The following is a 20,212-nucleotide window of genomic DNA, read 5'->3' on the forward strand; positions in this document are numbered from 1 at the left end:
TAAAAAATGCCATAAAATAAACACAAGTGTAGCATTTACCTGATTTTTACATCCAGAGTCTGGTATTTCAAAACATTTCTGGGGAACTGTATAGTCCGTAGGAGTCAAACTACCGGATTGCAAAAGACTGCTGGCTAGGACTGTTTCTTCACAAATTATTTCTGGAAGAAATATGAAGACCTTTTAAAATTGCTGAAGTAAAAAAAAATGAATGTCTAACAGTGTCTGTCAAACAACTAGAATTAAGATTGTATCATCAAAATGTGACCATCAGTCATTAAAGCTGCAGGGTCTCTTCACAACAGCAAGGACAGAACAAAACCACAATTTTAGTCCGATTAGAGAAGTATCCTTAAGTGCACTGAAAGGTGCACTGAAGACTGCTAAAGCTGATTTTTTAAGCTAACCACCAATTTAAATCTCAACATCTTGTGTGAGAATTCTCCATGTGATTTAGTTTTAACAGAACTGGTCCATTTCCTTGAAACTTGCCCTGAGTGTTACCAAAGCATTGCCAGGCTGGCAAAGCCACAGCAGAGCAGTTTGTGAGCTTCACAGCATTCACTCCCATTTTTGCAGGCGTCAAGCAAACAAGTAGAAGATCTGTAAAACCTTTACCCTGGCTAGGGAGGTCCTGTCCCTCAAATGCCACTCAAGGAAATGATCTTACCTCGATCAGAACCTTTCTGAAGGATCCCAGCCTGACTCGTCATTACAAACTGATCAGGAATGCAGTATACTGAAATATTCTCAGGGATATTGGACTTTTTGCCTGTTTGATATTCACAGCCTGGCAGGAATGCAACCCAGCACCCCAGTTCTCAGCATCAGCACAGAGCCGGCCCGCTCACGCGTGTACAATGTACGTGCAAATAAACAACAGAATCCCAATCACAGAATCCCAGACTGGTCTGGGTTGGAAGGGACCCCAAGGGTCACAGAGCTCCAACCCCCTGCCACAGGCAGGGACACGAACCTCCAGGCCTGGAGCTACACAAGGCTGCCCAGGGCCCCATCCAAGCTGGCCTTGAACACCCCCAGGGATGGGGCACCCACCCCCTCTCTGGGCAGCCCCTTCCAGCCCCTCACCACTCTCTCTGGAAAAATCTTCCCCCTAATATCTGTCCTAAACCTTCCTTCCTTTGGCTTTAATCCATCCCCCTTGTCCTGCCATTGTCTGCCCTTTCAAAAAGCTGATTCCCTCCTGTTTCTCTGCTCCCTTCAGGGACTGGAAGGCTGCAATGAGGTCCCCCCACAGCCTTCTCTTCTCCAGGCTGAACCAGCCCAGCTCCCTCAGCCTCTCTCCGTAGGGGAGCTGCTCCAGCCCTCTGATCATCTCCGTGTCTCCTCTGACCCCTCTCCAACAGTCCCACATCTTTCTTGTACTGGGGCCCCAGCTCTGGACACAGGACTCCAGCTGGGGCCTCCCGAGGGCAGAGCAGAGAGGGACAATCCCCTCCCTGTCCCTGCTGCCAACCCTTTTCTGTTGGGAGTCCAGGATACCATTGGCCTTCCAAGCTGCAGGAGCCACAGCTGGCTCATGCTGGCAATGCATGTGAGCTTCTTCCTCAGGCGTAAGAACTCCTGCCTGTATCTTTCTGGATTGATGGCAAAGTTTAGTAGATGACACCAAACCATCTCTCAGGCAGAGGAAGCACAAGAGATATTTACTGCTTGAACAAAGCAACTGTGTTAGCCAGAAGGAAACTCAAATTGACAAGAAAACCAGAACAGGGCAGCATTATTTCTGGTTTTCTCTTCTCTATATATGATTAATCTTTGCCATAAGCCATTTGGAAGCGATGTTTAAGTTGAATAAAATGCTAGTGAAACAGATGGTGTCTAGAGAAACTGCAGAGAAAACAATTCACAGAAATAGTGCATCAGAAAATGAACTCCATTATTCCTGATTTCAGGTCTAACAATGAAATAAATTGCCTAGCATAGTTCCTTTTTTTAAAAAATAGACTTCTCAAATCAGTATTTTGAAAACAACCCTTGATAGCTAGGTATGTAGCAAAGAATTCATTTCTGTTGTTAAAGCTGAGGAATGTCCTAATCCTGTCCTACTCCTTGCTATCCCACTATATATTAATATATTTATAAATATCCCACTATATATTTATAACCCACTTTTATATTCATTTTTATAAATACAAAAGCCCTCCCTCAAGACTCTACTACAGGAATCTTATGGAAAAGGACCACAGTCAGTAACCCCAGTCTTACACCAGTTTTCCTATAAAATTTCCAAGTAGTTCAGAAAGATCTTGGTATTTTTTCCAAGACTCACGTGCTCCTTAAGCATTTGCAATAATGGAAAAAGATGACTGACCAATAAGTAACACCTAAACAGTCACAGCCACTGCTAGCATGCATCTTTACAGCTAGCCCTGCATAAAACCACAGGCTGCCCTATAGCCAAGCTGTCTCACTCCTGCAACTTCAATGCTTGATGCTTTCAAGCAAGCGTTGGCTTCATTTGGGAGAACCTGGCATTTCACCTGCAGGTGAAAAGTTATCCAGAAGGGCTCCAAAGGCAACTCAAGCACATAAATAGCAACTAAACCTGCATCTAAATTGCTTCTCCTTTAATTTAAACGCTGTCACTTCATTTTTACTGAGTGATCTAAGACCTCTACTGATTCTGCAGAAATGCCAGGAACAGACTCTTTCCAAAGACCTCTTCCCCCACCCACCAATTCACTGGTAAGAGTAAGCTGTTTCACCCCAAATTATGGAGACTGTCATCACTTTTCTAAATGGTTACAAAGTCGTCCCCAACCAGATATACCCTACTGCATTTTAAGCTTTCATTCAGGCAAAAGCAAAAGCATCTTTATCTCTTCTCAGACACACATGAATTTCCCAGTCAGTCAGTCCCACGGGCCCCTGCAGAAGATGCAGGACACGCCACTGTTCTACGTTCTAATGCAGTGGGTACCCTTGGTTGAAGCATCCAGTGAAATGGATTTTCAGGTAAGGTCAGCAGGTGCTGTGGAACACAACAGTGTGCTGAAATCACAGGCTCAGTCTGAACCCAAACTCCAGAACTGTCTCTTACTCATCTCCTTTTCTGACCTCCATTCTGGCCTGACAGAAACACAGCCCTTGCCAACAGCAGTAATGGAACAGATGCTCGAGCTCCCCTTGTGCAGACCAACAAGCAGAGAAGCAGTTTTAGAACGTGCCTACAGATGCCACAGTTCCCATGAAGGCATGTATCTAGACTAGCAAGAGAGATACAGTCCTCTGCTGCTGCTTTCTGCAGTAAAAGCAGCCCCGTGCCCCAACTTCTGTTCGAGTTAATTAACACCACAGTGAACATCAGGGCAGCTTTGCCAGGTCATATGTCACTTGCACTATGCCAAAGCTGCCGGGTCTGTCTGCTCTGTCTTGATAAGCCCCATATCCCTACACACAACATCCAGGTACATCAATGCAGCCTAGAGACGCAGAACCCAGAGGCTCAGCCCAGCAGCACGATACATACATGATTACCTTGGCTGGAGCTGACAGGACGAGGCAGAGAGGGAGAGGAAGGACGAACAGTAAGAGAAGAACAGTTTGGTTTGGAGCTGGCAGCAGTGAGCCTGGAGTCCTCACTGATCTAATAAAGAAAGTAGGCAATAATTAAAGAAAAATCCTAAACACACGGGACACGTCAGAACCTGAACTGCACTAAGTCTGCAAAGATTTCCCAGTTGGAGTAAAAAGAACGTTAGTACCAAATGTGTTGGGTTTCTGAGGGGTGGCACACGGTGGTGCTCACATCCTCTCAAGTTCCCATTGCCCACTAAGCAGAATTCCACTAAGAATTCGGTTAGAGAAGTCATTCTGATCACTGATCCCTGCACTGACAAAACCAGCAGCAAGTTTCACAAACCACAACGACAACAGGATTCTTAGGCTGCAGGGGCATCACAGCTCCTGATAATACAACTTATTTCCAGAACAAGATTAGCCCACTGCACAGCAGACAGGAGAACAGGACAATTCAGACTTCTGATCCTTTCCCATTGCTCAATACTCGCAAGAAGAAAGTCTGGGAAAATCATTTCAGTCCTCTGCAACACAAGCACTGATCTCACACCTCAGCACTCTTTGTATAAGATGGAAAATACAGCTGTTGAGGTCAGCTGCATATTTATTGTGTGTACCATTAGGCCATTTTCTCTTTTCCTCCCACTTCCTCTATCCCAAGCCAGCAGAAAAAGGAACATCCTGAAATTGCATTGAAATTTAAATAGGAGAAAGAGGTGATGTTCAAACCTCACACTGTAGTAAAGCACAAACACTGCACACACTTCCATGAGAAGTGAGTTTAAGGAATTGTGCTCAAAGCCAATCTGGAGAGGACTCACAGGCTTCTTTTGTACACAGCACGTTCTGCTCTCACAGCACCCAACTCACCTTTTTATCAGAGCTGCTCAGTTTGTGTTTCACCTCCTTGGCTTTCTGAATGGCTTTCAGCACTTCCACTGTGTCTAGTTCCTTTTCTGTGGTGATAGTGTTATCCAGACAGACCTAAAAATGTTAAAAACATCCAGAAATACAGAAAAGAAGGCAGCTCTGTAACTTATTTTGACTTATGTCATAAATAAATAGTTTGATGCAGATGCTGTGCATGTCTGTAACCGTGTAAACAAGGTAATGACCACCTCAGACCTCATGACTTGAATGCAAACTCAGAAGGGCTTGGGAAGCTCCACACCCCACTGGCACAGGCACCTTCCAACAGGAACACCCTGTTACCCAGTGAAAGCAGGGGAAGCTCTCCCTTCGATCTGAGGAGCACGCCCAGCAGCGTATACATGGTTCCATTCTCTATAGACGTACTCCAACCCCCACTAAAAACTCCTCAGGCTTGTAGAGCATTCACACAACTTTCCTCACCAGGCTTTAGAAAGAAAAAGCTGTTCTTACGTACCTCTGAAGCCCTGTCCCCAAACTGAGCCAGCACTTTGGTCCGATAGTCAGGGATGATGCTCAGTGGGTTGCTGGATAACACCACCTTTTCTAAGCACGGGAGGTTTCCTATATTTTTTACTTCATCAATCTGAAAGTTTTTCAGTAAAAGGATGAATATACAGATTGGCTAAATGAGAACATCACCACAGTCTAAGCATTTCTTGACTAAACTACATACAAACAGTAACCAGGAAAAAAAATTCTCTACAGTCACTTTATTTGCACTTTCACCCTCTAACAGAAATCACTTGTGTTCTAAAGCAATCTGACACTAAAATCAGTAGTTACCTGTTCGATTTTGTTGTTGCTCAGATCCAAGTTGACTAAAGAGTACAGCTTGTTAAGACCACACAGCCTTTCCAGCTGATTTCCTGCTAGATTCAGAGTTTTGATGTTTCCCAGTCTTGTGTGAACACCTTCGAGCGATGTCAGCTTGTTGTAGGATAAGTCCAGGTGAACAAGGTTGTAAAGATGCTATGAGAGCACAGAAAATCCAGGTCACACACCAATTTGCTAAAATTAAACAATATCAAAGGCTTGTCCATTTGCTCATGCTGGATGCTGCCCAGCTGACAAACACAACACGAACTTGCTCATTACACAGGATTAAGCCTGCAGGAAAGGGAACTTCCTCGACTCTATTTTTCCCAAGCCATTGACACAGCCAGCAACGACTGAATTTAGTGAAGAACTACGTGTTGCATGTCGGTGTTGGCAAGTAAGAAATGCACCCTTATGAGGGCTTGATGCTAGGAAGCTATTTGGGCTTAAACTCTTCTCTGCTAGATAAGTGGCAAAATCCTTTACCAAAACAACCTGTGTTGGAAGGTCCTGGGCAGCCTGGCAAACATCACCTTCAAAAGCATCCCTTACCTGTAAGTTTTCTACCAGAGACACCCCATTGTGACTCAGGTCCAGGAACTCGATCTTGGGAATTAATTTCTAGAAGGGAAAAGGTGCACATGTTAAATGCGTTTTAGCTTAGAAACCTGGCTGTACTTCCTTCACCAACCAACTAACAGGCAAAGGGCAGGAACTCTCCAAGGCACAGACCCTCTTCACAGCTTTCAGCAGTAAAAAGCACCCATTCTAGTGCAGCAAGAGTGCAGACTCCTGCTCATGAGAACGAGATTACTCTGATGAGCACGGTCACGTTTGCATTTGAAACCTGGGTTCTCACTGAAGACAAGCAAGTTGCCCCCAGTTTAGCCCCACTAACTACAGATCAAACTCATTAAGATGCCTTTCCAGCTCATCAAACAGGCCTGTCTGTATTACACAGAACCCTGGATAAAGATTACAGAACCAAAAATCAGAGTAACTTGAGCAGTGCATTGATCTCCACATCATTACCTTGTGGAGCTCAAGCACAGACAGTGCAAGGGAAAATCTTTCGGAAGAGAGATACATGAAGAAATTGCAAAATCCCTGCTGAGTCACGTGCCACAGAAGACCAGCCATCCTTTTTCCCCCCCACAAATGAAGAAAGATTTCTTACCACTGAATCATCAATTTGAGAGATGCTGTTGTGACTCATATCCAAGGTTGTTAATGTTCTCCAAGTTGGGATAACTGCTGTCACTGGACAGCTTGAAGTTGCATCCTCTGGCTCCCACTGATCAAACTCAGAGGCCTCTGGCACCAGGATTTCCTGTTAAAGACAAGCACCCTAAAATATGCTACCTGCATCCTCGGTGAAAGCCCATGGTTTCACAAGCAATCCAAATGACCTTATGGAAGAAAGATCCCTAAGCCTTATCATCACCCAGATTAAAGGTCTTAAAGCAGGAGCTGAGTGTGTCAGAATTATTTTAGACCCACAGGGAGGGAGTCCCAAACACTGGCAGCCAACCCAGGCTGGAGAATGGGAAGGAAGAGAGGGACTGTGAAAGGTGCGCTCCTCAGACCCTTGCCAAATCACAGCCCAGAGAAGAAGCCACACGCATTCAGCTCTCGAGGAGTAACAGAAGCACATTCCAATCAAAGCATCAGAAACATCCCTGTGAAGGGACACATCTCATCACTTCAAGTCTGTTCTGAGAGGCCAGCAAACCCTTTCTGCTTCCCAGCTTTAAGAGCAGAACCTGCAACAGGCAGGACAGAAAAGGACCAGGGCTCCAAATGGGGATTCCCCCACCACAGGCGCGATTCTCGCACGCGCTTCCAACGCCCATCAGAAACTCCCTCTCACCTTCATCGATGTTGCCGAAAACCGAACACTCATGGTGGCCAGAGCATGTTTGGATGAGGTCAGCCCTTTGATAAGCTTCCCCCCACAATGACTGATCTATTGGAAAAACATGACAGTCAGAAATGGCAGAACAAACATGGGACACAGCAGAGGCAACTGAAAGCTTCAAGAACGGATTCCCTCCTGGTCTGGAAAGTAGTTACAGCACTGCCTTCAAATCTGGGACTATCAGGTCAGACAGCCCAACATTTGGTAAAGCTACAGCAAGAAATTAGGGGCACAACTACAGAAAAACTAATTCCCAAATATTTCTTTGCACAAAAGATCTTCTCTAGGCACTTTCTACCTTCCCTGGGCATTCCCCCAGGTTCAACTGCCCAGGCAGTTGAACAGGACACAGTGTTTGACTGTCACCAACCGCAGAGGTGGGTACCTCAAGCTGTGCAGCTCGACCTGCAAACACAGCTACTGCTGTATCCCACCTTCTTTACTGCAAAGAATAAACAACAACTGTCCAGGGAAGGGAAGATGCCCAGCTCAGCAGTTCATACACCAATGAGCTCATTACACAGACTAAGTTTGACATTATAAAAGTCTTTGCTGCAGTTCAATGTGACTCAACCTCTGTCTAGCAAATGGGTCCTTCTCTGGGCACACTGTGCAACAACCAGTTCCCAGAGAACTCCTGCTGCCCCTGGAAGCACCTCTCCAGATCACCACTGTTTGGTTTTGGGCAGCAGTTACAACGAGATGAAAATGCAGGTCTGCTGCCAGCCCATCCAGAACTTTTCAGGAACCCACAGGCACAAAAGTCTTCAAAACAAAACCCTTTTTTATTCTCCCCACACTAAGCAAAGCTACTCCTGAAATTATCCATGCTAGACACACTCCCAGCACCAGCCCACTGAAGTTTCCTTCCCACACTAAGATGTCAGGAAGTCCCTGACTTGGGGACTGCACTGCAGCTCTGAACCAGCACAGCCTCTCCTATCAGTGAGACAGCAGGCATGTCCAACAAAAGGTCCTGAACCCAACAGAAGGGAACACAGGGTAAGGGCTGTGTGACACAACCAGGCATTCCCACTCTGGAAAGATCTGAAAGGGATGAAAGAGGTTTTGAACACTCCCAGTGGAAGCCCTGTGATCCACACTGAGAGCAGAGCAACAAAAAAATGCTGCAAATTCTCAAGCCAGAAGCGCTGCACTCAAGTGAACCTTCTCAAGCAAATTCACATCAATTCAGAAATCCCTGCTGCTTCCCAAACAAGTACTTTGTAATAAGAGCTCCCATTAGAACCCATCTGTTGGAGCTTCACAGGGACAGAAAGCCACCCTGGGGTAGCTTTTGCATACACTGGAAATGACACACATCCTTTGGGAAGACATGCACAAGCTCTTCTGAATATTTACATCTGGCATCCGTATTGCCAAGTCTTGAGAAAAACCCCACAGTGTTTCCCAAATAAAACACTCCTCCTAAACACTGCATGCCCCAACCCCAGCACCAAAGCAAAGCAATTGCCAAGCCTGAGAGACATGCACCAGACCTGGCATTTACAGAGCCCCTCAAATTACAGGCAGTAGCTTAGTTGTACCTCTATTTGATGAAGAGATTTGAAAATTGACAGGTCAAACGGCAACAGATGCTCCTGAATGTTACTGGTTCCAAAAGGTCCCCCTGTTCCAGTGACCTGGTCATCAACAAGGAAGAACAGTCAGTGTACACAACCCAACCTGTGCTCACTTCAGACAGCTGTGCACGGGCAAGAGCACAAGTACAGCAGCTGGGACAGCCACAGCTCCAACCCCTTTGTCAAACACGGGATGATACAGGAAACTTGCAGATTAACTCTTCAGCAGAAAAAACCCAAACCATCAGTTACTCCAGCTAAGTGCTCTGAACTTGAGGCACTGAACTTAAGCTGCCACCTGGTGCTTGTATTTTGTAGCACATGGGGCACTCAAATCCCACAGACAAGACTGAGCAAGGCTTCATCCACAGCTGATCAAGCCAGAGTGGCACTCACTAAAACCAGCTTCCCTGAAACACCTGGATCCTCCAGGACAGAACTGTCTTCAATTCCAGCCCAGGGGATGAAGTCCAAGGCACTGACAAGATGGGTTTGAAGAAAGCATTAGACCATCTCATAAAAAGGCATCAGTTTTCCCATGTGCCCATAGCATTCTGGCCAGAGCACATGGCACCAGTGCAAAAGGCAGGCGGTTGCAGTTCTGGTTGCTGCAAATAAAATTTTGGGAGAAATCTCTTAAGGTTTGGGGTTTTATTTGGTCTTACATATATCTTATAAACTCTGAAGGCTCCCACTCACAAGCTTTCAGAAGGGCCAGAAATTCTCAAGTATTTTTCTAAATAATATGCTGTATATAATATTTTTCTAAATCTTATGTTCTTCTCCAGCCAGAGAATCCTCTGAACAACAGGTGCTACACACAGAGGATGGCAAAGGCAACTGAAGATCCACAGGAATAACAGTAGAGCTGCGGTTTTGCTTTCTAAACTTCCCAAGCCCTCCAGTGCACCTTCCCCAAACCACTACTTCATTTCATCTTTGAACATACCACACAGTTACAAGGAAATTCTTCATGTAATAAAAGGGCTGAGAAGACACTGACCTGTAGCAAGCAGTGTTAAAAAAGCTACTCAGCAAAAGTCTTTGTAATTCACTTATTTGGTAGAAGAACAAAATATCAAACTGGTTCCAGACAAAAATTATCTGAGGCCATTTTACATTTGTTCTGTAATGGCATTTTTCCTAGAAATTCTGGGCCACTCATCTCTAAAACTGATGGTTTTGTTAGTTTGGTTTGGGGTTTTTTTAAACTTTCCAATACAGTTAAAGGTGAGGAAGGGGACAGGACTTACACACACATGCATGTATGCATCTGTATACACTGGCCTAGCCATAGTGTTGTCAAAGAATGCAAGGTTGAAATGAATATTTTCTGCCTCCCCATGCCTATCAGCACCCAGTAAGGCTCTGTCACAGAAACCCTAGAGGGCACCGCTGAAGAGATGACATCACATGGCAGAATCAACGTCTTTCTTAGAGAACTATGTTGAAGGTTGGTAGAATAAGCACCTGTTTAACACAGAGCTCTAAATGCTTACAGGTGTTTACTGCCAGTAAAGATCTTGTGCATTCAAACTAGGCTCCAGAAGCATGCCAAGAATCCCATCACTCTGGCAGAAACACCACCAGTACTTGTGCAAACATGGCTCACCTTTAAATACTTGAGTCGACAGGTGAAATCTAGAATATGACCTAGATCAGTTTTGGCATCTCCATTAGCACACGTAGGCTTCCCCTGCAGCAACTGTTGAGTGACAGCATATAGCTGCAAGGGTCTGATGTTGAAGACTTCTCCAGCCATTAAGAGCTGCTCTCCTGAAAAACACAGGATGATGGTATCGAACACAACGCTGCCCCAGTTACCAAAGAGTAAATGGTACCTGCAAAACCTAATGTCAGTGATTTCATCTCTGTCATTTATATTCTAAGCTCATGATTAAGGCACCAAAACAATGTCTTTTTTGCTTCTAAACTAGAAGCACTGAATTCAGATAAATTTTCTTTAACACCAGAATAATCCAAGTGTTCAAACAGGCACTCTCTGCATTCAAGCCTTAAGCTCCCAATGCAACTAATGGCAAATTTCCCTCTTAACAGGGCTGGAACCAGACAAAGTTCATTTATATAACATACAAATTGCTAAACTTTGAGATATCCCTAAGTTCAATAGCAGCTCAGACTTATTCTAACCAGAAAAAGCAGCACCTACCATCTAACAGACAGACCTGACATCCTTTGCTAAGCTGCTGATGTGCAAAGCTGCAGCATTTCCTTGGACAGTCTGAGGACTTTCACCACACTACCACCAGAGCAAGCTCCCTGGGCAGGAAATGCATCCTCTGGCAATATTTTTACAAACCCATTTCTTTCCAGGAATACTAGGAAACAGCATCCAAAAGCCTCCTCTGACAGCATCCCAAGAGCAAATGTGGATTACAGCAGTCAGAATACATGCACACGTGGAATTAACACCTTCCTCCTCTTCCTTTTAAGGACACCAGTTTGACCTGACCAACAGGAGAGCATCGGCTTTCATGATAAGCAGAGTTCTCCAAAGAGTAAAACTCCCTTTGGCTTCAGTGGGAGCAAGTCCCAGAGTCCAGCTGCACATCACCACAAGGTTCCACTCACATACAGCGATCAGACATCAATGATTTTGGCACTAGTGAGGTTACAGGCACTACAGAGTCAGGGAACAGTTCTTCAGGACCTTCCTTAAAGTGTTCCACAATTTGCTGAGTGCCCCCTCTGAAGTGGCTTCACCTGAAGTTAATTTTGTGCCAGAACATTCTGAACCACGCTTCACCTATCACCTCAGCCAGCCAGAACCACAGCACAGCATTCAGCCTGTCCCTCAAAACAAAGCCAGCATGGGTTAATCATTTCACACGCCTCCTGCTCCTGGTGAGCCACTTAGAGATGTTGCAGTAGTGCATTTCATTGTCAGCTCTCAGCCTCAGAAAAGCACATCCTTTAATTAACTGACCAGAAGGTCTCATGTTTCCTGAATTCTGGAAGAACAACATTAAGATAGGTGAAGTGATGCATTTAACACACTCTATCAAGGCTCACTGAAATGACACAAACTTCCTGACTGGTTGCACTAAAACATACCAAGGAATTCATCAATTTCTGATTTATTTCCAAAAGCAGCTGTGCTTCTGTGACAGTTCCTCCTCAAATACAGCTTGGATCAAAGCACAAATAGCAAGAAAAAGGTGAAGAGGAAGAACAAGTCTCAGTCTGATGTGAAAGACTCAGACCTCATGGTCTGGAGATTAAATCTCACAGGTATACACATGCATGCACATGGAGGAAACCATCCCCAGTTAAATTCTTGCAGGTTCTTTACCTTTGTGGAAGAGCTCTTCAGCCAGTGCAGCAGTGATCCCATTGATCTCCTGCAAAGATTAAACCATTGCAATGAAGTGTTACATACTTACAGTTCAAAGTGTATCCTTGGACAAAATAAGTCTCCCTTTTTTGCTGTGGTACAGGACTTTTAAAAATAGAAATCAACTGTCATTACATCTTATAGATTCTCTTTGTAACTTGAAAATACTTCAAATTATTTAATTTCATAGGTTTTTCATTTCCAAGATGGAAGATACTGAACTACATTTAAATAATCACACACTGCATGTTTTCAAAAAGGGCAACAGCAACTAGAGCAATTCTTACTGACCATCATCAGCCCAATGCCAAACAAAGCCTGGTTTTAAAGAAACTATTACCAGTACAGTTTTCTTCAAATTTGAACATTAGACTAACCTAATGCATTAATGCCCTGGCCAAAACCAGGACAATTAAGCACTCAACATTTCCTCAGAGCATCACTAATACACTGATAACTTTAGATCAACAAGTCTACAGGGAAGAAGAGATCTGTAAAAATTAGTCTTCTGGACTTAACCTCCTTGCTGAAGAATAATTCAAAGTCCCTGTTCACCATCCTCTATCTTCTCTGCCCTTCTGGACCTACACAGTGCTCAACCCCCTTTCTACACACTGACAGCTCCAGGAGGAAAAGAAAAAGCCTGGAAAATTCTCCCTGTAGGAATTTGTTCTTTTTAAATCTAAAGGAGCACAAAGGTCAGTACAGGTATTTCCCATACTTCACAAAAAGCAAATGCTCTGTAGAAGTCCAGAAATAGTTCTGAGCTCTTCCAAGAGCTCTCTCTAAGGCTCACAAGAAGAACAAAAAACTACCTGTGATAGTTTAGGCACACACATCTCATTTTAAGGTAGCTGCAAAGGACAAACAGGCATTACTGATCATCATGAAATGAGTATTTGATGAGTTTACTTCACTGACAAACCCCTCATGATTCATGACAAGGAAATAAATCCATGGGACATCTGCAGCACAGTTCAGCTCATCTGATGAGGCAAACATTTCAGACAAGCACATTCTTAGTATAACTGAAACCCCACTCACTGAGGAGGAACAGTTTGGAGAAGCAGCTCGAAGCTGCATTCTGAACAAAATTCAACAGTTCTGTTATTGGATAAAGCCAGTTACACTCATCTGGCATGCAGAGATCTGACTGAAACCCAGGCTCTGTGTTCCCTTCATCATCTGGGGGACACAGCAGAATTTTCCTACATTTATAACAAGGTCATGACGTGGAGTATTGTAGCCCACAGAAAAGGAGCTCTAGTCCTCTGTCAGACCTACAAGAGGCCTCTGTCTTCGCTCTCTTACATGCACCAATCCCACAGAAATCCATTGTTTGCAGGTGTCTCTGAACAGCAGCTTCTGGGTACTCAATTATTTTCTTTTAAAAGCTTCTATCTGGAAGTTAAGAAACCAAATCTAAGATGACAAAGCATAAGACACTGCAAGGAAGTAAGCACCCCCATATCACTGCATACCCCTGTTCAACACCAAAGCAACAATAAGGTTGCACACTGCTGTCACATCCAACTGCTGCTCTTTGCCAAGCCAGACACAGCTTTCCCCTGGAACACAAGGGCTGCAAAGCACTTGTAGTGTATTTACTGTGGTTATTTCTACACCAGTTTAGTTCCATTAACCTAGGGAATAAGATTAAATAATCCCTACTGGAAATGCTACAAATAAGAATAGACAGGGAAAAAAAACAATCCCAGGCAGCTTTGGGCTGGAAAAGACCTTAAAGCCCATCTGGTTCTAACCCCTTGCCATGGGCAGGGACACCCCCCACCAGCCCAGGGTGCCCAAAGCCCCATCCAACCCAGCCTTGAACCCTGCCAGGGATCCAGGGGCAGCCCCAGCTTCTCTGGGCACCCTGTGCCAGGGCCTCATCACTGTCCCTGGGAAGATGATTTTTTTTCCCTAATACCCAATTTAACTCTCCTATCCTCCAGCTTAAGAACATTCTCCCTTGTCCTGTCCCTCCCTGCCCTGGTCAACAGTCCCTCTCCAGCTTCCCTGTAGCCTCTTCAGGGACTGGAAGGCCGCTATAAGGTCTCCCCAGAGCCTTCTCTTCTGCAGGCTGAACCAGCCCAACTCTCTCAGCCTGCCTCCATAGCAGAGGTGCTCCAGCCTTCTCTGGCCTTGCTCCACTGGCTCCATGCCTGTCTTGTGCTGGGGACCACTGAGCTGGATGCAGCATTGCAGGGGGCGTCACTCCAGATCAGAGGGGCAGAATCCCCTCCCTTGACCTGCTGGTCACACTTCTTGTGAAGCAGCCCAGGACACAGTTGGCTTTCTGGGCTCTAAGTGCACACTGCCAGCTTACTATGAGCTCCTCATCCCCCAACATCCCCAAGTCCTCCTCCTCAGGATTGCTCTCCACCCAGCTGTTCTCCACCCAGCCTGGAGCTGTGCTCGGCATTGCCATGACCCACGGGTAGGACCTTGCACTTGGCCTTGTTGACCTTCATGACAGGCCCAACTCTCAAGCCTGTCAAGGTCCCTCTGGACAGCATCCCTTCCCTCCAGCGTGTCACACAGCTTGGTGCCATCACCAGCCTTCCTATATAAACTAATGAGGCAGTATCAGGCATTATAAAGCCTCAAGCATGCACATGTGCTGTCTAATATTGTAAAGATATTTTATAAGACCAAAGTTCTGCAGGAAGATTATTCTCCAGTTGAATTCCTGTGGCAAATATTTAGCTTTTCTGCTGAATAGCTAACTACTTTTGGTAAATATTTAAAAAGCACTCTCAAGTCCCAAACAATTGCATTTCTACCTCAAGCCAGACTGCCCAAAACAAAGAAATGCAGATTAAGCAACAGCTTCACTCATTTATGGATTAAAACTAAAGGAAGGAAGGTTTAGATCAGATATTAGAGGGAAGCTTTTTACAGAGAGTGGTAAGGGGCTGGAAGGGGCTGCGCAGAGAGGGGGTGGGTGCCCCATCCCTGGGGGTGTTCAAGGCCAGGTTGGATGGGGCCCTGGGCAAACTTGTGTAGCTCCAGGCCTGGAGGTTGGTGTCCCTGCCTGTGGCAGGGGGGTTGGAGCTCTGTGATCCTTGGGGTCCCTTCCAACCCAGACCAGTCTGGGATTCTATCATTCTATGATAATACACAAACACAATACACAAGCATGGAAGCATTCATATGCAAGTAACAGCAGTTCTTTGAAAAAGTGAAAAGGGATGAACATTACAGCAAGAAAGAAATCATCTAACTGAAAGTGAGAATGACTGGAAGAATTTCTGCCTGCATAAAAATCTTTGTTGAAGTTACAGGACCAAAACATTAATGAAACAGACATATTTAAGAGAAACTTCCTGGTGATCCGGAAGTTTGCTCCATCTGAACAGAATTCTCCCTATGTTATCACACACATTTAATAGATTTAAAACCATCAATCAATTTACAAAAGCTCCCTCATGACAAACTAGTCCTCCTTGCTCACATCTGCAGGGCAATAGCAGCACCATGAACAGTTTATCCAAGTCAAACTCAGGCCTCAGCAGGGTAATTACATTCATGGAATACAACAAAAGCAGGTTCTTCTTTGTTGCTAAAGCTTTATCAATGCATCTAATGACCCACTACTTCTGAAGCCTTTATATGAAACCATGAAGAGCCATCTCAGCACATCCCACCCTGAAGCAATTACTGGTCCTCCTTTCCACAGAGTTCTCCAGTGCATTTTCCTCTTCATGAAGTTCAATCTCCCCCTTACAACATGATGCCATACTGTAAAAAAGCCGAATTATCCACAAGAGATGAATGAACAAATCACAATCTGAACACAAAAGCAAGCCACTGCTTATTTTCCTTTACCCTAACATTCTGTCTGCTGGCTGGAGGTGTTTCTCTAGAGGCCACTCCATCAGTGAGCTTCTCATGGAGAAGCACCATTTTTCTTCATTCAGGCTACTGGAAACTGTTCCAAGAACGAACCACAGATCTAAGCAGTAACCACTAAGTAGGGGTGCATATGGATTGCTTCTGCAATGCTCCTTCAGAGAGCCAGCACTACTGACTTCAGCCTAACAACCAATTCAGCTGCAGATTTATTCACAGCTTCCAGCTACCCTGCCAGCATTTATTTCCTCCTCTTTGAGTCCCTACCCACACTACTTGTCAGCACAGCACCTACTGCAACAAAAAGTGCTGTCAAAAAACTTAAAAATATGCTTTGTTGCATCGTGCAAAAGGCAGAAAAAGAGCAGCTCCAGCTACTTTGTGAAGATTCCACACAGGTCTCTCCAAGCAAGACCCTCAGGCCTCCGTTTTTATATGCTAAAAACATAACTTACATATAAATGAAAGTGTAGGAAGTGTGACAAAACTTTCGGAGCAGTGACAGGGAACTTGACTAGCAGAGTCTGCAGGTAGACCTCCAACTCCTTTTGTCTTTTCTCCACCAGGCTTTTGGAATTTTTCCCAATAATCTTCTTGGGAGGTAGGAGATTTTTATCTATTTTCTTTTCTGAAACAAGCTGAAAGACAAAGACCAGAGTTACGACCCAACTCACAACCTGAACTCACACATAAGATGTGACAGAACACATTAAGAGCATGTTGCTCAATCCTGGTAGAACAAAACCAATACAGTTACTTTGGTAACTTTACCTACTGACTTAGGTATTTTTCAGAAAGACCATTTTATAAAATTGTGAGAAGCTGAATAATAGTGTTTTCTGAGATAATTGCTCACAGTTACCACAGGGCAGAATGTAATGAAGTTGATAAAGCAACAGAATTACTTGTGCATTTCTGAAAAAGCTGCCCAGTTTTAAATATGATAGATTTGCCCTCATTTTCACTTCCTGCATATTCAGCACTGGTTGATAACTAACCCATGCTACTGCCTAAGGTCAGTTTTATCAGCCACCCTTCCTAAGAGAGAGTCTTTGCGTGAATCCAGCTTCAGATTACCAGATCAGCTCATCATAAACACCTAAACATCTCTTGGCAAAAAGTTTAATAACTCTAGGTAAAACTCCACTCTCCCTGATGGAAGCTTCTGCCCAAGGCTAAAGTTGTTCAGGCCAACTTCCCCTAGTTCAAAAGGGGAGTGTAAGAGTGGCAAGTAACACTGCTCATACAAAGGATTCAGTGTGCACTTCAGATGGCATCTGGCAGATATTCTTGCTCTTTGAGGAAAATATTTATGTCCCATATAACCACTACAAAAACTGTACAATATTTTCTAAGAGACTGAGGCCAGAGCTTTAACCACCTTACCTTCTCATGCAGGTCATGGAAATCACTGTAACGATGCTTGACTGTCCACTGATGATTGCCAACACTGACCTGAATAATGTACACCTGAAAGGAAGAAATTAAAGTAAGGGACAATGCAACCAAAGCATGTCTTAAAGAGAAGCTGAGAAATTCTGTGGTTCTACCTTCTGAAAGTATTGTAGTTACCTGAAAGCTAATCTGAACTCTAAAGTGACTCTGCCGATGTAGGATCCCTAATCTCATTCACAAGGCTGTTCCACACACAAAGCATGTAAAGCAATTGCTTTTATTTTTGATACCCAAAGGTTAGCATCTAAGCCACAACTTTTTCTAAAGATCTCTGCTACATTAAGCTGGTATGCATAGCTACTCACAACAAGCCTGAAACAGCAGCATCCTTTCTTCAGCCTCCCAATTTCCACAAGAGGTGGAGGAACTTGGCGAGCATCCTGCTGTCATGTCACAGCTACGCAGAAATTGAACCTTTCAGAAATCTGGACAAGCCCTTTGGCTGCTTGGATGTTAAGTTTTTATTCCTCAGCTTCCTGAGGGTTACAATCATGCCCAAGGAATCACTGCAGTTATCTAAAGCAACCCAATGTTTCTTTACATAAACCCTAAGTCTTTCTAATTACGCATATACCAAAGCAAGATTTTCATCATAGGTGACTTTGCAGATTGAACAATACTGGTTCTGCAGGTAGCTCACAATCTACCTTGGGATAGATTTTCATCACAGGTGACTTTGCAGATTGAACAATACTGGTTCTGCAGGTAGCTCACAATCTACCTTGGGATATCCCTGAAGCAAGCCATCCCAAAGAAACTTTAAAGGTACAAAATAAACACAAAGACAACAACACAAAAGGCTCAGCAAAAACAGTTCTACAGTTACTTGAAAATAACAAATTTAAGAAACCATGTTATTCAACTATATTCCTTAGGGAAAACACCACTATGTAATCAAATCTTGAAACCATTTAATACAGTTGAGAACTCACTACCACAGATCACAGGAACCTGACTCATGGCTGTTATGAGCACAACACACATCTAGTTGCTAAACCCACTTGAGACAACACAAAGCATCAACAGTTCCAAATTATGTAAAAGGCCAGTTTTCACTTACTCTTAGTACAGACCAGCACAATACTGAACATTAAACAGAGCACCACTGGCATTTTAAAAGAGGAACTGTATCTCATGCCAATTGTATTTTTATAAGCATCTGAGACTGGCTTGCTGAACAGAAACCCAAGTCTAGCAGAGGACTGAATCAGGGTGCCTGGCTAATGCTACAGCAAATGAGATGTCAGTGTTCAGATGAGTACAGAACACAGATGAATGCCTACACAGAATTACAGTCTCAATTAAGGCTGCGTCTGCTTTGCCGTCATGCTCTGGTGGGAAACGGCAGGTCAGGATTAGTCACTGTGCCAGTGACAAACTAGAACAGGAATAACCTGAGGCTTCTTCAGAAGTTCCTCATAACCCTGAGAAAAGCAAGGAGAGACTCAAAGACACCAAAAGATTAAAGTTAGAAGTACTACATTTAGAAGCCCAAAAGAGTAGTTCCTTTCCAAAGCTGACTCTTCTATATTACGACAGGTCAAGCAGTACAGCTAAATGCCATGCCATCTAGTACACTATGCATAAAACCTTGGGTGAGATATTGAAAACTTGGTGAACTTCACTAGCTCTCAAGCTCATGAGACAAGGATGGAATGCCCCTGATCTATGTATACAATACAGTCACACTAAACAGATCCTGAAGGCTTTGTATCCTTCCCTTTGCTGAAATGGCAAACACTGATCACTTCTGGAAACACAGTGTGGAGCCAAACACAGCACCTGGTCAAGAAAATACCTGTTCCAGGGAGCATCTGCACTCCCTGATCAAACCACACAGGCCACGTCTTTAAAGGGCTGCAGCACTCCCCATGTGGCCAGAGCTGCAGGACACACTCACCTCTCCAGCGCTACCGGCACGCAGAATGACAGACAATTTCACATCAACCCACCAACTGCCATTATCTTGAAGCATAAATACAAATGCAAGTACATAGAAATGGTTATGTGCTCCACAGACTTGTTTCAATACAGAAACCAACCATTTTAAACCAAAAAATGCCAAGTTTCAGAAAAAGTTATATGGATAGAGAGCCTTCAATTAATGGAGTGTGCAAATAGGACAGGGCAGGCAGTTTAAGACTCTTCAAGGACTGCCTGCCCAGCCCACTGCTAGAAGGCACCTATGGAGAAGTGATGAAATTCAATTATGCTGCACTGCCTCCCAGACAGAAACATGACATGTAAATTCCCCACCCATATTTATGCTGTAAATCGCATTTCTAATGAGCTGAAATATAAGAAGTAGTTGCATCCACAGGTTTACCCTCCTCTCCATGTCTCTAGCAAACTGAGTAATAAATTCTGTATGCCTTTCAGTTCTTTTAGCTAAGTTCCACCTTGTAAAGCCTTTAGCCTATCTGTAGTGCTGGATATTTTCATGATTGTCTCACTTTAGACCTTTGTGGTTAAGTTCTCACTCTGCTGAAGAGGGTGCCTTCATCTCCCTAAATATTTAACAGTGAAATATTTACTAAAATGTTTTCAAGATGTGTAATTCTTAAACCAGCTGTTAAATGAACAGCAGTGATTCCAGGCTGCCTGTTTCCTTCCTGTACACGTCACAAAACCCACCCATCTCCCCTCATGAAAGCTGTCATTTCTACAGCATCCCTCATGCAGCTTCACAGACTTTAGTCCTGTCAAGACAGAAGACAAGCACCTCACTTTACAGATGAGGGAGCTACACACAGG

At 44.2% G+C, this 20,212-nt stretch overlaps 1 protein-coding gene across 1 annotated transcript in view; it reads right to left on the minus strand.

Annotated features, from left to right (window-relative positions):
* Nucleotides 1-20,212, minus strand: part of NISCH (nischarin) — a 35,040-nt gene that overhangs the window by 11,448 nt on the left and 3,380 nt on the right. The window contains exons 2-14 of the mRNA XM_084269487.1: nucleotides 17,390-17,473; nucleotides 16,459-16,641; nucleotides 12,107-12,155; nucleotides 10,406-10,569; nucleotides 8,758-8,853; nucleotides 7,163-7,258; nucleotides 6,470-6,622; nucleotides 5,845-5,913; nucleotides 5,260-5,445; nucleotides 4,931-5,059; nucleotides 4,414-4,527; nucleotides 3,502-3,610; nucleotides 40-161 (exon numbers count right to left, since the gene is read on the minus strand). Coding sequence (XP_084125613.1) covers nucleotides 40-161; nucleotides 3,502-3,610; nucleotides 4,414-4,527; nucleotides 4,931-5,059; nucleotides 5,260-5,445; nucleotides 5,845-5,913; nucleotides 6,470-6,622; nucleotides 7,163-7,258; nucleotides 8,758-8,853; nucleotides 10,406-10,569; nucleotides 12,107-12,155; nucleotides 16,459-16,641; nucleotides 17,390-17,473 — 1,554 coding nt within the window. The remainder of the gene's footprint in view (nucleotides 1-39; nucleotides 162-3,501; nucleotides 3,611-4,413; nucleotides 4,528-4,930; nucleotides 5,060-5,259; nucleotides 5,446-5,844; nucleotides 5,914-6,469; nucleotides 6,623-7,162; nucleotides 7,259-8,757; nucleotides 8,854-10,405; nucleotides 10,570-12,106; nucleotides 12,156-16,458; nucleotides 16,642-17,389; nucleotides 17,474-20,212) is intronic.

Source organism: Gallinula chloropus (assembly GCF_964237585.1).
Source record: "Gallinula chloropus genome assembly, chromosome: 12".
In the NCBI taxonomy this organism is placed as follows: domain Eukaryota; kingdom Metazoa; phylum Chordata; class Aves; order Gruiformes; family Rallidae; genus Gallinula; species Gallinula chloropus.